This window comes from Nipponia nippon, unplaced genomic scaffold (genome assembly GCF_047370975.1).
Source record: "Nipponia nippon isolate SJK-2023a ecotype South Korea unplaced genomic scaffold, ASM4737097v1 scaffold_5, whole genome shotgun sequence".
Taxonomy (NCBI): domain Eukaryota; kingdom Metazoa; phylum Chordata; class Aves; order Pelecaniformes; family Threskiornithidae; genus Nipponia; species Nipponia nippon.
Window position 1 is genome coordinate 22,701,861 of NW_028262369.1, and position 18,086 is coordinate 22,719,946.

An 18,086-nucleotide genomic window follows, 5' to 3' on the forward strand; every position below is an offset into this window, starting at 1 on the left:
CATAGGTACTTATGAAAATCCCCACCATGAATATTAAGAGCAAATTTTGGCTCCTGGCAGAGCTGGAGAAATCTCTGACAGAACCTCAATGCAAAACAGAGGCCAAGCAGGCTATTGGCCAAGAGAACTGATGCAGGGAGGAGTTCTGGTTGTGGGTGCTACTCTAGCATGTTCTCATCACCAATTTCTAGGGCAAACTCATCCCAAGTATCCTTTATAGTATCTTTCAGAATTTCTGGTGTCCATATGGAAGTCGTATCAACTTTACAGTGAATTACAGATACTCTGAGAACACTTTAAACAGCTTACAACCTTGGGGATTTTTGACTAAGAAGTAGCATCTGCAAATTACTATTTTTTATGGCATATATAGCACATTTTGGTCCCTGCAAGTTTTAAAATGAAGATAACGATGCTAAGCTTCTTGGCTTGAATAAGATAAAACAATCAAGTCTCTACAGGGAGTGTGTATGAGCAGCTCCAAGAGAAACGGATGTGCCATGCTCCCAGAGCTCTAATTTAAAGGGACTTCTTTTGCCAGTAATGGCAAGTTGTCTCTACATCGGCAGGTGTTAGCAAATCAAAAGCTCAGTTAAGATAAAATAACTCACTTGTGCATAGTAAGCACAGTCTGCTTTTACATCCCCATAGGCATCTCATAATAGGGTGCTTTTCTTAAAGACAGCTTTAATGAGAACATTTGATTTTCGTTGTAATTTCTTGAGACTTTGAGAATATTTTTCATCTCCACAAATATGTATTTTGATGGAAGTTTTTTTGTCACATACCTGATGAACTTTATTCAACTGCAAAAAAGGTGGACCAACTGCTGAATTTATAAGGTGAGGTAAACCTGCAGATGCTCCAAGAACTGTTTTAGAAACACAAGACAAAGTTGCAGTGTTTTTATAAGTTAGCCAAGTAAGAATCTTTATAAGAGTTATTTTATATTTTTCAGATTTCGTTTCCACAAAACTTTCCAGTATACTAAAGGTCACTATAATGAAACCTTTCAATACATCCACCTTTGATCTATAATTAACACCATATTGGAGATCAAATGTACTTTCATGGAGCTCCTCTAAAGCGGAGAGTTTTGCTCGAAGATGCAGAAATGCCTGCAGTTGACTGCAAGACCACAGCATTAGCTAAAGTGTTTTGAAACTTCAGCATTAGCTAAAGTGTTTCTTCACTAAAGCGTTCACTTCACACACAGTATCTTCTGTCAATAGATTACGTCACATACTCTTAGCTGTCCCCCACTTGACTCTTCAAATTAATCTGTTCTCATTCCTGTTCCTAATATTTTCACCATTTGAAACACGATAAGATTGTTTTTAATATGTTTCTTCACATCCATCCTAATGAGAGGACAGAGAAATGTTTTTGGCTAATACTGTTATGAAATACTGTGTACAACTATGGTAGCATCCAAGTGAATGACAATTTACATTGGAATCAATAGGAGAAAAGACTCAGGCTGCAAAATTCAGATCTAGAATCAGATTTAAACTTGCCATTTTAATGATGTCTGCAAAAGACATTTCATTTTAAAGCCATTTCTAATATAAACATTCAGAGACCACAGAGTTAATGTGAGGACATTTTTAGGTAACACTAAATTTTTCCCAGACACAATAGTGTAGCAATCTATCTCTTGCTTTTGCTTTCATAAGATGTGAAAGTGTCTACACAGACACACTGAAACAGTGTCTGCACAGATTTTAAAATAGCATTCCTGCTTCTCTCCTTTGCTGAAAGCCTTATATCACCAAGAACAGGGTTTCTTTTCTTTTTTTTAACTCAGTTTTAAAGCAACTTACCAGGTTTAACAGCATGTCCACGCAACCGGGGCTGCAGTAGCATTTGCAACATTGCTGGATTATTAAAACTTTTCATAATCTGCACTGGATTTGGCTCTGGAAGCAAGCCTTTCCTATTGTTCCTCATCTCCAATTAAGAGATACAAAAATGTTAAAATCAGGAGAAAACAAAGAATACATTTAAATCCCTCAGACCTGCGCAACGGTAATGTACACATTTCATTTTACACAGAAAAAACCATCTCCTCCCTGTTTCCTGCTCCTTTCCATGCTCCTTTTCCCTCAAATGAAATGCCTAACAAATTATTCCCCCAAAACTTCAAGCATATTATTTTTCCTGAGACACATTTCTTTTTTTCCCCTTAAACCAAGACAGAGTTATCAATAAAGGACAATATGAAAGACACTGTTAACATGAACAGCACATACTACCTTATAGTAGCACCACTCATCTCTTTTATAAAGATGTGGGCTAAAGCTAGCTGAAGTAATGAGACTGTTCTGCTTCTACTTTTAAGACAACTTCATGTAACACTTATCACATCCAATTTTCTAGGAAATAATTTGGTAAAACATGTGGGTGTAAAAAGCTTTCTTCTATATCAAGCATGAAATTAAACTATTTCTCCTACCTTGAAATTTATCTTAAAATTGACAAATTCTTGCCTCTCTGTTTCAAACCAAGTTTTAGCTTGTCAAATGACTCCACTTACAGTTACTTTTGGTTTGAACTGGAACAATTTCTCATACAGAAAATTAAATTTACTAAAATCCCAGAGCTATGTAAGTATAACTTTGTGATATCTTATGCCCATATTTTACCCTTCCTCCTCACAGAATATGGCCATCCTTTTCCTAGGAAGGAGACTGAATTGGGCTGACTAGACAAAAAAATAGGCTAATGCTTCTAAAAGCTTGGCGTGTTTTCGTAATGCAAAGCAGCTGAATTCCTCTGACCCAACTCAGGCTGCTCAGGGTGTATCAAACTCATTCTGAAAACAGACTTGCAAATATCTTACCATCCTTTGTGCTGCTATCAGTGCTGCTAATGTGCTTCTGCCTGGTGCTCCCGGAGCACAGTACGACACCTGGACTCTCTTTCCTTTGATAGTCATGCCATCGGTGACTTCTTGTACTTTCTCAGCCTGCTCTGCAGTTTCATACTCAACCACCGCAAAGTCACCAATATAACTATCTTCATCCTGAGCAAACTGAAACAACATTTCACAATACACTGAACAAAATGGAGAACTTCAGGAACTGCCTTGCAATATTTTCACCTATCTCTTGCAAAATACTTCACAAACAGTTGACACCCTATGTTAATGCCTATCCAAATCACTTTATTTCATTCTCAAACGTGCTAGATATAAGTTGAATATCATATCTTCATATGATATTTGGCACGCATGCTCTATCTACTTGAATTACCACCTTCACTTCAATCTTATCTCATGGAGAACCTGAGCTACAAAATGTATTTAACACATTTTCAGAACAAAGAAGGAATGAAAAGGAAATTGTAAATACAGCTGTATTCACAGTAATTTTTATTTTGCAGGATAAGAAGTATAAACTCATTATTGTTCAGTTTTTAAGCCTACAATAATAAAAATGTCATTCATCAGACTACATGATAGTTGTTGAAACATGTAACAATGCAAATTCCATTGATATATACTGCCTTTTAGGAGAAAATGAAGTCCGTGGTCATATTTAATGCCAAGAGAAGATGCCAGACTGATCAATCAAGCAGACTGGAAACAGGCTTACGTGTCAAACAGTGCTCTGTCCTTTGTTTGCAGAGTTTTATAGCAGCATGAGCAGATTTAAATCAAACAAAAAAAAGGGGGTGAGAAGGGAAGGAATAAAGCTTAGGCAAAAATCTCCAGTCCCAAAATGAACAGAAATGATATACTGATACTAGCTCTGATGTGGAAGAGAGGAAATCTCCTCTAGATTTCACTGGATAAAAACAACGTATTCCCAACTATTAGGTCCCACAAACTTCCACTAACAACTGAAATATAAATCTCAAAGATTTCAAAGAAGAAGTGTATGGTCAGATATTTAATGCCACTGTTACAGACTGGCCTCTGGGAAGAGCTCTGGAGAACACACATATTTTGATATATAAATACACACATAGATAGATATATGCTATGTATACATATGTGTGTGTGTGCCTATGTGGAGAAGCACTATATTTTATTTTGACATCAGTTTAGCTGCACTGGTAAAGACCTGAAGTACTTGTGAAAAGAATGGTTTGCAGCTATGGAACGCGCCGTAGTTCCATGCACAGTTAAAAATTCCCTTAACATGTGAAAGTGCAGCTACTAGTATTCTTGCAAACAGATCAGGAATTTTTAAACTTCCCAAGTAAACAGGTACTGAAGAAAACCCTTCTGTCCCTATCTAGATAACAGTGGAGACCTCCTAGTGACAGTTTAAAGTTGACATAAGAAAGGAATGAGGTTTTCTGGTCCATTTTGTTGACGCAAAGGACAAAACATGTTTCTGTAAGTCCTAGGAAATGCCATTTTTCTAAGACCCATGTATAAGTATCTGGCTTCAGCTCTTCCTGACAGAACGTTTCTATTGTCGATAGAGAATAAATCAAATTGATTTCAAAAAATGGTAACTTTGGAATAAAACGAAACAAACCAGAGTCTCTTTCATGGGTTCAGCTAAGAATTTTAGGTAAAAGATCATATTTACATGACGAAATACTGCATCAGATTTACCAGCAGAACTAAGCCATGAAAGCAGCACAAGACAGCTATGTTAAAGAAACCACACCAGGACATGGGCAAAATGGTCAAAGTGACCCTACTGGAAGGACAATCTGAGTGCAGGAGTGGTTTGTGAAGGCTGGATTGGCTGAGACTGGAAACGGAAGGAAGAGAGAGACTCTAGTCATGAAGACACAAAATAACAAGAGTATGAACAAACATTTTAATTGTTTTTCTAAAATGCATTCATTCTTCCAGAAGTTTTCCAGACAAAGGCGCTTCTCCTAGCCATTCTCTATTGAAATTCCCTCCCCACCCAGGTTTCTGCTACCCTGTCTTCTCCTAGTTTTCCTCTTATGTCTCTACCCACCATGTCACAACCCCCTCCTTGCTTTTTCCACACTTTCTTGGGTCGTCCTCCTTCTCCTTTCTTTGTACTTAATTTTTAGGTCATCTCACTCATAAAACCGTAATTAATTACCACTATCGTAATGAGAATTCATCCACCGTCTTCCCTTTTTCATCTATCAAATTTGAACTACTTGTTTACCTACCTCCACCCTCACATCTTCCCTCTCCGGAGGGCTGCTTCCCCCGTTAGCCCATGGGGTTCACCTCCATCACTCACCCATTACACATCTGCAAACCAGCATCTCTGCTGCCTCTCCCTGCCACCCCTTGATGCAGAGCCTCCCTTACCAGTCAGTACCTGTCAGATGCCCATAGAAACATGAGAATATATGACACGTTTATTCTCTGAGAATCACTGAGAATAAATCATAAGTTACCATAAGTAAACCTATTTTTCTTCTATTATCATACTTCTACGATCTACCTATTAGTCTATTACACAGTGTGCTTATATAAGTGATAGGTAACATGAGAACATGCCAAGAATGTTTTCTTGGATATATTTTTTACTGGGTGCCTATTTCCTAATTCAAAAGCATACTGTTTAATTCCTGTATTTTATAGAAACATGTATTTAGTGCCATTTACTGATAGAATGCATACACAAACAGACCCTCCTCACCTACACCAGGTGTGACCCATGTGTCATTTTGATTTAAGGAAGGTAAAAGTCACTTTTTAAGTGCACACTGGAATACTGTTAGTGAAAAACCATCTTTATCAAAGAAGCCCGAGAATGTAATAGTCTTCAGTGAACCAAGCAGATGGAAGCTAATTCATGTGTTTTCTTCCAGTGACCTGAAATCTGAACTTCAGATTTTTAAAAGAATGTTGAAAAATCGTTGGGGGAGCCGATACCAGTCTCTGGATTATCTGACAGCTGGAAAAATGCCCTGAAGTAAAAGACTTTAAAAGATAAATCTGTTTAGCTAGTTAAACAGAGATTGAGCAAGTGACTTGATTACAGCATTTAATACCTTCTTACAGGAAGAAAATAGTGGGGAGCAAAGGCTCCTCAATCTAGTCATAAGTAAGGTGAAGCTGAAGCCAGATACATTCAACTGAGAAAACAGAGACAAGTGCAAAATAACGAGGGACGGGCAGTTTCTTGAAAGAGTTACTTCAAATTTAGGCATCTCCCGGTGTATTTGGATCAAGCAAGTATAACGATGTGCTTTAGCCAACTACAAATTACTGGGGCTCAAAAAGAGCACTAGGGAAAACGTGATGGCCTGCAGGTGGTCAGACTAGACAGCCTGATGGACCTTCCTGTCTTAGATGCTGAGAATCTCTGGTTACTTATCCCTGAAGCTAATCCCTGACCAGCCTTCCAAGATACTTAAGAGAAAAAAAACAAAACAACTGAAATCATACCCAACTGCGTGACTATAAAGCAAGCTTTCTTTCTACTGCCTGTTTATGGTACACTGGCCTGCACCACTTCTATAAGCAACATTTTATTTGTGGTCTAGTATCTTACAAGCCATGATGATGAGAAGGAAACATTTACACTTGCAAAGGCTAGTAAGGATCTACTTCTTCTGTACCTGCAAGCTTTCCAAAAGATGTACCACTTCTACCACTGGCAAGCCCAGCCAACTATGAGATCCCAAGCCTACATCTTCTCCAGTTATGGAAAAAACACATTAGATATTTGCAGAGGTTTCTTAAATATATTAATTAGATACATATATATATATATATATATATATTCTCCATCATCTAAACTGTTGCACTTGTGGTACTCATACACTCTGGCTTTCTTTACTGAGCAACAAAACCATCATCAACATTTACTTTAAAAGCTCTCTAAAATATTTCTAAAATTATTTTCAAGAAAATACATGAGGGGATGTCTTATAAACATTTTATTGGCGCTTCATGGGAGTGGTCTCCTGCAGAATTCCCAGATGACATCGACCAACCACTGCAAACCCATACCAATAAAGCATCTGTACTGCATCATATATCACAATACAGATGCATAACCATTCACTACTTAAATGAAAAATAAAAGGATAAGACAGCAAGCAGTGAAGATGCAAATACAGAGCTACTTAAATCATGACCACGATCTTCCAAAAGATACAAATTCAACATACCTGGCAGAAAACAGGTTTATACTTTAGTGAGAAAGCTTGGATCAGTTCTTTTGAATCACCATAGTCTTTTTGAAATTTATCTACACAAAGGCACTTGGAGTGAATATTTGTCGTCAGCTGGTTCACATCCATCCACTGTGCAAAGAGAGTGCTCTCGTCTAGCTGTTTCCCCAGAAGTTCCAGTCTCGCCTTTGCAGCGGAGTCCTTCTTCATGTATTCCACAAAGCCATAGCCCTTTGAATGGCCAGTAACTTCGTTATAGACCAAAAAACACCTCTCGACATTGCCATACGCACGCACCAGTTCTTCAAACTCTTCTAACGTAAATGAAATGGGTAAATTAGTAATGCACAGCAAAGCATCTGTTGGTTGGAGTTGCACGGATATTTCTTTTCCCCGAAGAGAATACTGGTGAAATTTCTGAATTGCGTTTTGAGCCTGCTCTCCATTTAACAGAGTAACGAACGCTGTAAGAGACCAAAACAAGTGACATCACCTACCACAGCTTCTCTAAAGCTACAGAGGTAATTACTGTACCTCTCCCTCCCCCCAAAACCCACCACTATAAGTCACAGGAAAAATAAGAGTTTAGGATTTACCCTGAAGATGCAATAGACAGAGAGATATGCTGTAATATATATTTTAAAATTTGACATTATCAACTGGACGTCATGAGTAATTAACTCAAACAGTGACTACAGAAGCACAGATACACACAACCTCACTACTTGTAACAACAAAATTTTACATTTGGGAAATACAAAGTAATTAAGTTTTATACTGAAGTCAACACATTACTGGTTCTACTGACTTCCGTTGAAGACACCATCTGTAAATTCTCACTTCGGGGTTGCTGATCTTTTTTGGGTTTACAGTTTGTAAAGCATTTCACCCAATCACAGATTCACAGACTGGATGAGGTTGGCAGGGACCTCTGGAGATCATCTTTTCCAACCCCTGCTCAAGCAGGGCCACCCAGAGCTGATTGTGCAGGACCATGTCCAGATGGGTTCTTAGTATCTCCAAGGATGGAGACTCCACAACCTCTCTGGGCAACCTGTAAAAGTGTTTGGTGACCCTCACAGTGAAAAAATGTTTCCTGATGCCCAGAGGGAAACTCCTGTGGTTCAGTTGGCACCTGTTGACTCATATCTTATGCATTAAAGAGAATGTAATAGTCTTCAGTGAACCAAGCAGATGGAAGCTAATTCATGTGTTTTCTTCCAGTGACCAACTGAAGAGCACAGGACAGGGTAGTCTCAGGCAAAAACTTTGCTTCATTTCAGGAAATGACAGACACAAGTCTCGCACTTCACGCAGAGATACCCTCAGCTTTGCCAGCCACTCATGGACGCAGGGTTGGGCACTGGGACATGTCTTCAATGCCAAAGGTGTAAAAGATCACCTTCAGAAAACTCAACAAGCGCCAGCATCTGTCTTCCAGCATAGCCTTCAAACCCACAAATCTCAGCAGCAAGTACCAACACATTTTTAAAACAGGGCAGTGGGTAGGACCTGCTGCTCTTAATTCTCTTTCAACCTTTGTTGAGCTGCTCTTCTTTGCATTGATCCTACAGTTACTTCATTTCCTTCCCCAACACTACCAATTCTTCTTTTCTATTTTGTTTTATTGTTTAGTTAATTGTGTCTTCTCATTTGACTGCTGGAAAAGCAGTATCACATGGATGCAGCACCAACTCCAGGCACCAGCCCCAGTGATGTCACGGCCACATCACAGTGGGCAGACTGCTCGTAGTGGTCCACGTCACAAAGGGGTCAGTGACACAGTTGGCCCCAGGCGGCTTTAAAAAGGGCTGTGCCAGGCCAGACTGGCAGACGAGGAGGCAGGCGAGCGAGGGCTGAGAGGAACAGGCACAGAGGGGAAGGCAAGGAGGATGGGGCAGCCCACAGCAATGAAGGGTGACTTCTCTTCTGTTGCTCCTCCTGAGAATCACAGACTCCTGCAAAGGGACGCAACCAGACGACGCAACCGGAGCTGTCAATGCTCTACAGGAAAGATAAGACTGTCCTGGCCTCTACCCTGTCCTGGTTTTCAAAGGAGCTTCCCACAATGATGGGCAAAGGAAGCAACACGATCTTCTCCCCTGGGCAGCTGAAAGTTGGGCACCAGCCCTGGGGATGTCATGGCTGTGTCACAGCCAGCAGATTGTGCATGGTAGTCCATGTCACAAAGGGGTCGATGACACACTTGGCCCCAGAAGGGTATAAAAGGAGCTGCGCCAGCCCAGACTGGCAGATGAGCGAGCAAAGACTTAGAGGTTCCATTAACACCCACCGTATCTCTACCCCGTCACCATCCTACAGACAGAATGTGCCCACACTTGTGGGCAAAGGGACAGATGAAACATCGACCGAATCTGTACATCCCGCAGGTCACACAGAAGGACAAAGGGGCCCACAGTCGTGGACAAAGGGAGCACCACAACACCCGCTACCTCTGTACCATGTCAGGGTCCCAGAAGCCAACTGGAAGGAACACACAGCTGTGGACAAAGGGAGCTCCGTAACACTCATCGTATCTCTACCCCATCACCATCCTACAGCCACCCAAAAGGTACCCATGCTTGTGGGCAAAGGAGAGCCGCACCACCCAGTCTATCTATACCCCATCCAGGTCCCACAGGCAGCTCGAAGGGACACACAGCCACGGACAATGGGAGCTCCGCAACACCCGCCAGATCTATACCCCATCATCATCATAGACAGACAGAAGGTGGCCACAGCTGTGGGCAAAGGGAGCGAGGCAACACCCACCATATCTCTAAACATCATCATCCTACAAAAAGCCAGAAGGTACCCACACTCATGGGCAAAGGAGAGCCGCACAACACAACGCATCTGTACCCCATCCAGGTCCCACAGGCAGCTCCAAGGTGCTCGCAGCCATGGACAAAGGGAACGTCGCAACACCCACCACCTCTGTGCTGTCCTGTGGTCCACTGGGAAACTGGAAGGAACACACAGCCATGGACAAAGGAGCCTCCTCAACACCCACCAGATCTCTACCCCGGCATCATCCTACAGAAAGACAGAAGGTACCCAGACCATTGGGTAAAGACACACACACAACACCCAGCCTATCTGTACCCCACTCAGGTCCCACAGGCAGTTCAAAGGTGCCCACAGCCATGAACAAAGGCAGCGCCGCAAAACCCACTACATCTAGACCATGTCATGGTCCCACAAGCCAACAGGAAGGAACACACAGCCGTGGACAAAGGGACCGCCGCAACACCCACCAGATCTCTACCCCGGCATCATCCTACAGAAAGACAGAAGGTACCCAGACCATTGGGTAAAGACACACAACACCCACCCTATCTGTACCCTACTCAGGTCCCACAGGCAGCTCAGAGGTGCCCACAGCCATGGACAAAGGCAGCGCCGCAACACCCACCAATTCTCTACCGTCTCATGGTCCCACAAGCCAACAGGAAGGAACACGCAGCCGTGGACAAAGGAAACTCCACAACACCTACCACATCTCTACCATCCTTCAGACAGCCAGTAGGTGCCCAAAACTATGGGCAAAGGGACAGACACAACACCCATCGTATCTCTACACCATTCAGGTCCAAAAGGCACCTCAAAGGTACCCACAGCCATGAACAATGGGAGCGCCGCACCACCCGCTACCTCTGTACCATGTCAGGGTCCCACAAGCCGACTGGAAGGAGTACACAGCTGTGGACAAAGGCAGCTCTGCAACACCCACCGCATTATGTACCCTGTCACGATCATACAGCCAGCCAAAAGGTGCACACATTCATGGGCAAACGATAGCTGCACCACCCAATGTATCTCTACCTCATCCAGGACCCACAGGCAGCTCGACGGCACCCACAACCGTGGACAACGGGACCTCCGCAACACCCACAGTTATCTCTACCCCATCGTCATCCTACAGACAGCCAGAAGGTACCCACACTCATGGGCAAAGGAGAGCCACAACACCCAATCTACCTGTACCCCATCCAGGTCCCACAGGCAGCTCGAAGGGACGCACAGCCATGGACCCACAGGAGCTCTGCAACACCTACTGGAACCATACCCCATCGTCATCATACAGACAGCAGGAAGGTGCTCGCAGCTATGGACAAAGGGACCGTCGCAACACCCACCACCTCTGTGCTGTCTCATGGTCCACAAGCAAACTGGAAGGAACACGCAGCCATGGACAAAGGAACCTCCGCAACACTCACCAGATCTCTACCCAGTCATTATCCTATAGCAAGCCAGAAGGTACCCAGACCATTGGGTAAAGGGACAGACACAATACTCATCGTATCTCTACCCCTTTTAGGTCCCACAGGCAACTCAAAGGTACCCACAGCCATGGGCAACGCAAGTGCCGCGAAACCCACTACCTCTAGACCATGTCATGGTCCCACAAGCCGACTGGAAGGAACACGCAGCTGTGGAGAAACAGACCTCCGCGACACCCACCGTATCTCTACCCCATCATCATCCTACAAAAAGCCAGAAGGTACCCACACTCATGGGCAAAGGAGAGCCACAACACCCAATCTACCTGTACCCCATCGAGATCCCACAGGCAGCTCGAAGGGATGTGCAGCCATGGACAACAGGAGCTCTGCAACACCTACCGGAATCATACCCCATCGTCATCATACAGACAGCAGGAAGGTGCTCACAGTTATGGGCAAAGGGAGTGCTGCAACACCCACCACCTCTGTACTGTCTCATGGTCCACAAGCCAACTGGAAGGAACACGCAGCTGTGGAGAAACAGACCTCCGTGACACCCACCGTATCTCTACCCCATCATCATCCTACAAAAAGCCAGAAGGTACCCACACTCATGGGCAAAGGAGAGCCGCACCATCCAATCTATCTGTACCCTATCCAGGTCCCACAGGCAGCTCCAAGGTGCTCACAGCTATGGACAAAGGGAGCGTCGCAACACCCACCAGCTCTGTACGGTCTCATGGTCCACAAGCAAACTGGAAGGAACACGCAGCCATGGACAAAGGAACCTCCGCAACACCCACCAGATCTCTACCCAGGCATCATCCTACAGAAAGACAGAAGGTACCCAAACCCTTGGGTAAAGACACACACACAACACCCACCATATCTGTACCCCATTCAGGTCCAAAAGGCACCTCAAAGGTACACACAGCCATGGACCACGGCAGCACCGCACCACCCACTACCTCTACACCACACCATGGTCCCACAAGCCAACTGGAAGGAACACACAGCTGTGGACAACGGGAGCTCCGCAACACTAACCGTATCTCTACCTCATCATCATCCTACAGCCAGCCAAAAGGTACCCACGCTTGTGCACAAAGGAGAGCCACAACACCCGATCTACCTGTACCCCATCCAGGTCCCACAGGCAGCTCGAAGGGACGCACAGCCATGGACAACAGGAGCTCTGCAACACCTACCGGAATCATACCCCATCGTCATCATACAGACAGCAGGAAGGTGCTCACAGTTATGGACAAAGGGACCGTCGCAACACCCACCACCTCTGTGCTGTCTCATGGTCCACAAGCAAACTGGAAGGAACACGCAGCCATGGACAAAGGAACCTCCGCAACACCCACCAGATCTCTACCCAGTCATTATCCTATAGCAAGCCAGAAGGTACCCAGATCATTGGGTAAAGGGACAGACACAATACTCATCGTATCTCTACCCCTTTTAGGTCCCACAGGCAGCTCAAAGGTACCCACAGCTGTGGGCAACGCAAAAGCCGCAAAACCCACTACCTCTAGACCATGTCATGGTCCCACAAGCCGACTGGAAGGAACACGCAGCTGTGGAGAAACAGACCTCCGTGACACGCACCGTATCTCTACCCCATCATCATCCTACAAAAAGCCAGAAGGTACCCACACTCATGGGCAAAGGAGAGCCGCACCATCCAATCTATCTGTACCCTATCCAGGTCCCACAGGCAGCTCCAAGGTGCTCACAGCTATGGACAAAGGGAGCGTCGCAACACCCACCAGCTCTGTACGGTCTCATGGTCCACAAGCAAACTGGAAGGAACACGCAGCCATGGACAAAGGAACCTCCGCAACACCCACCAGATCTCTACCCAGGCATCATCCTACAGAAAGACAGAAGGTACCCAAACCCTTGGGTAAAGACACACACACAACACCCACCATATCTGTACCCCATTCAGGTCCAAAAGGCACCTCAAAGGTACACACAGCCATGGACCACGGCAGCACCGCACCACCCACTACCTCTACACCACACCATGGTCCCACAAGCCAACTGGAAGGAACACACAGCTGTGGACAACGGGAGCTCCGCAACACTAACCGTATCTCTACCTCATCATCATCCTACAGCCAGCCAAAAGGTACCCACGCTTGTGCGCAAAGGAGAGCCACAACACCCGATCTACCTGTACCCCATCCAGGTCCCACAGGCAGCTCGAAGGGACGCACAGCCATGGACAACAGGAGCTCTGCAACACCTACCGGAATCATACCCCATCGTCATCATACAGACAGCAGGAAGGTGCTCACAGTTATGGACAAAGGGACCGTCGCAACACCCACCACCTCTGTGCTGTCTCATGGTCCACAAGCAAACTGGAAGGAACACGCAGCCATGGACAAAGGAACCTCCGCAACACCCACCAGATCTCTACCCAGTCATTATCCTATAGCAAGCCAGAAGGTACCCAGATCATTGGGTAAAGGGACAGACACAATACTCATCGTATCTCTACCCCTTTTAGGTCCCACAGGCAGCTCAAAGGTACCCACAGCCGTGGGCAACGCAAAAGCCGCAAAACCCACTACCTCTAGACCATGTCATGGTCCCACAAGCCGACTGGAAGGAACACGCAGCTGTGGAGAAACAGACCTCCGTGACACCCACCGTATCTCTACCCCATCATCATCCTACAAAAAGCCAGAAGGTACCCACACTCATGGGCAAAGGAGAGCCACAACACCCAATCTACCTGTACCCCATCCAGGTCCCACAGGCAGCTCCAAGGTGCTCACAGCTATGGACAAAGGGAGCGTCGCAACACCCACCAGCTCTGTACGGTCTCATGGTCCACAAGCAAACTGGAAGGAACACGCAGCCATGGACAAAGGAACCTCCGCAACACCCACCAGATCTCTACCCAGGCATCATCCTACAGAAAGACAGAAGGTACCCAAACCCTTGGGTAAAGACACACACACAACACCCACCATATCTGTACCCCATTCAGGTCCAAAAGGCACCTCAAAGGTACACACAGCCATGGACCACGGCAGCACCGCACCACCCACTACCTCTACACCACACCATGGTTCCACAAGCCAACTGGAAGGAACACACAGCTATGGACAAAGGGAGCTCCGTAACACTCATCGTATCTCTACCCCATCACCATCCCACAGCCACCCAAAAGGTACCCATGCTTGTGGGCAAAGGAGAGCCGCACCACCCAATCTATCTATACCCCATCCAGGTCCCACAGGCAGCTCGAAGGGACACACAGCCACGGACAATGGGAGCTCCGCAACACCCGCCAGATCTATACCCCATCATCATCATAGACAGACAGAAGGTGGCCACAGCTGTGGGCAAAGGGAGCGAGGCAACACCCACCATATCTCTAAACATCATCATCCTACAAAAAGCCAGAAGGTACCCACACTCATGGGCAAAGGAGAGCCGCACAACACAACGCATCTGTACCCCATCCAGGTCCCACAGGCAGCTCCAAGGTGCTCGCAGCCATGGACAAAGGGAACGTCGCAACACCCACCACCTCTGTGCTGTCCTATGGTCCACTGGGAAACTGGAAGGAACACACAGCCATGGACAAAGGAGCCTCCTCAACACCCACCAGATCTCTACCCCGGCATCATCCTACAGAAAGACAGAAGGTACCCAGACCATTGGGTAAAGACACACACACAACACCCAGCCTATCTGTACCCCACTCAGGTCCCACAGGCAGTTCAAAGGTGCCCACAGCCATGAACAAAGGCAGCGCCGCAAAACCCACTACATCTAGACCATGTCATGGTCCCACAAGCCAACAGGAAGGAACACACAGCCGTGGACAAAGGGACCGCCGCAACACCCACCAGATCTCTACCCCGGCATCATCCTACAGAAAGACAGAAGGTACCCAGACCATTGGGTAAAGACACACAACACCCACCCTATCTGTACCCTACTCAGGTCCCACAGGCAGCTCAGAGGTGCCCACAGCCATGGACAAAGGCAGCGCCGCAACACCCACCAATTCTCTACCGTCTCATGGTCCCACAAGCCAACAGGAAGGAACACGCAGCCGTGGACAAAGGAAACTCCACAACACCTACCACATCTCTACCCAGTTACCATCCTTCAGACAGCCAGTAGGTGCCCAAAACTATGGGCAAAGGGACAGACACAACACCCATCGTATCTCTACACCATTCAGGTCCAAAAGGCACCTCAAAGGTACCCACAGCCATAAACAATGGGAGCGCCGCACCACCCGCTACCTCTGTACCATGTCAGGGTCCCACAAGCCGACTGGAAGGAGTACACAGCTGTGGACAAAGGCAGCTCTGCAACACCCACCGCATTATGTACCCTGTCACGATCATACAGCCAGCCAAAAGGTGCACACATTCATGGGCAAACGATAGCTGCACCACCCAATGTATCTCTACCTCATCCAGGACCCACAGGCAGCTCGACGGCACCCACAGCCGTGGACAACGGGACCTCCGCAACACCCACAGTTATCTCTACCCCATCGTCATCCTACAGACAGCCAGAAGGTACCCACACTCATGGGCAAAGGAGAGCCACAACACCCAATCTACCTGTACCCCATCCAGGTCCCACAGGCAGCTCGAAGGGACGCACAGCCATGGACCCACAGGAGCTCTGCAACACCTACTGGAACCATACCCCATCGTCATCATACAGACAGCAGGAAGGTGCTCGCAGCTATGGACAAAGGGACCGTCGCAACACCCACCACCTCTGTGCTGTCTCATGGTCCACAAGCAAACTGGAAGGAACACGCAGCCATGGACAAAGGAACCTCCGCAACACCCACCAGATCTCTACCCAGGCATCATCCTACAGAAAGACAGAAGGTACCCAAACCCTTGGGTAAAGACACACACACAACACCCACCATATCTGTACCCCATTCAGGTCCAAAAGGCACCTCAAAGGTACACACAGCCATGGACCACGGCAGCACCGCACCACCCACTACCTCTACACCACACCATGGTCCCACAAGCCAACTGGAAGGAACACACAGCTGTGGACAACGGGAGCTCCGCAACACTAACCGTATCTCTACCCCATCATCATCCTATAGCCAGCCAAAAGGTACCCACGCTTGTGCGCAAAGGAGAGCCACAACACCCGATCTACCTGTACCCCATCCAGGTCCCACAGGCAGCTCGAAGGGACGCACAGCCATGGACAACAGGAGCTCTGCAACACCTACCGGAATCATACCCCATCGTCATCATACAGACAGCAGGAAGGTGCTCACAGTTATGGGCAAAGGGAGTGCTGCAACACCCACCACCTCTGTACTGTCTCATGGTCCACAAGCAAACTGGAAGGAACACGCAGCCATGGACAAAGGAACCTCCGCAACACCCACCAGATCTCTACCCAGTCATTATCCTATAGCAAGCCAGAAGGTACCCAGATCATTGGGTAAAGGGACAGACACAATACTCATTGTATCTCTACCCCTTTTAGGTCCCACAGGCAGCTCAAAGGTACCCACAGCCGTGGGCAACGCAAAAGCCGCAAAACCCACTACCTCTAGACCATGTCATGGTCCCACAAGCCAACTGGAAGGAACACGCAGCTGTGGAGAAACAGACCTCCGCGACACGCACCGTATCTCTACCCCATCATCATCCTACAAAAAGCCAGAAGGTACCCACACTCATGGGCAAAGGAGAGCCGCACCATCCAATCTATCTGTACCCTATCCAGGTCCCACAGGCAGCTCCAAGGTGCTCACAGCTATGGACAAAGGGAGCGTCGCAACACCCACCAGCTCTGTACGGTCTCATGGTCCACAAGCAAACTGGAAGGAACACGCAGCCATGGACAAAGGAACCTCCGCAACACCCACCAGATCTCTACCCAGGCATCATCCTACAGAAAGACAGAAGGTACCCAAACCCTTGGGTAAAGACACACACACAACACCCACCATATCTGTACCCCATTCAGGTCCAAAAGGCACCTCAAAGGTACACACAGCCATGGACCACGGCAGCACCGCACCACCCACTACCTCTACACCACACCATGGTTCCACAAGCCAACTGGAAGGAACACACAGCTATGGACAAAGGAGCTCCCGTAACACTCATCGTATCTCTACCCCATCACCATCCCACAGCCACCCAAAAGGTACCCATGCTTGTGGGCAAAGGAAAGAGCCGCACCACCCAATCTATCTATACCCCATCCAGGTCCCACAGGCAGCTCGAAGGGACACACAGCCACGGACAATGGGAGCTCCGCAACACCCGCCAGATCTATACCCCATCATCATCATAGACAGACAGAAGGTGGCCACAGCTGTGGGCAAAGGGAGCGAGGCAACACCCACCATATCTCTAAACATCATCATCCTACAAAAAGCCAGAAGGTACCCACACTCATGGGCAAAGGAGAGCCGCACAACACAACGCATCTGTACCCCATCCAGGTCCCACAGGCAGCTCCAAGGTGCTCGCAGCCATGGACAAAGGGAACGTCGCAACACCCACCACCTCTGTGCTGTCCTATGGTCCACTGGGAAACTGGAAGGAACACACAGCCATGGACAAAGGAGCCTCCTCAACACCCACCAGATCTCTACCCCGGCATCATCCTACAGAAAGACAGAAGGTACCCAGACCATTGGGTAAAGACACACACACAACACCCAGCCTATCTGTACCCCACTCAGGTCCCACAGGCAGTTCAAAGGTGCCCACAGCCAGCAGAACAAAGGCAGCGCCGCAA

The 18,086-nt window shown here is 46.9% G+C and overlaps 1 protein-coding gene across 5 annotated transcripts in view; it reads right to left on the reverse strand.

Moving 5' to 3' along the window:
• RAVER2 (ribonucleoprotein, PTB binding 2) overlaps positions 1-18,086 on the reverse strand; it is a 59,413-nt gene that overhangs the window by 14,992 nt on the left and 26,335 nt on the right. For all 5 annotated transcript variants that reach the window (XM_087733386.1, XM_087733385.1, XM_087733384.1 and 2 more), the window contains exons 3-6: positions 7,072-7,538; positions 2,843-3,034; positions 1,824-1,950; positions 789-871 (exon numbers count right to left, since the gene is read on the reverse strand). In XM_087733386.1, coding sequence (XP_087589512.1) covers positions 789-871; positions 1,824-1,950; positions 2,843-3,034; positions 7,072-7,538 — 869 coding nt within the window. The remainder of the gene's footprint in view (positions 1-788; positions 872-1,823; positions 1,951-2,842; positions 3,035-7,071; positions 7,539-18,086) is intronic.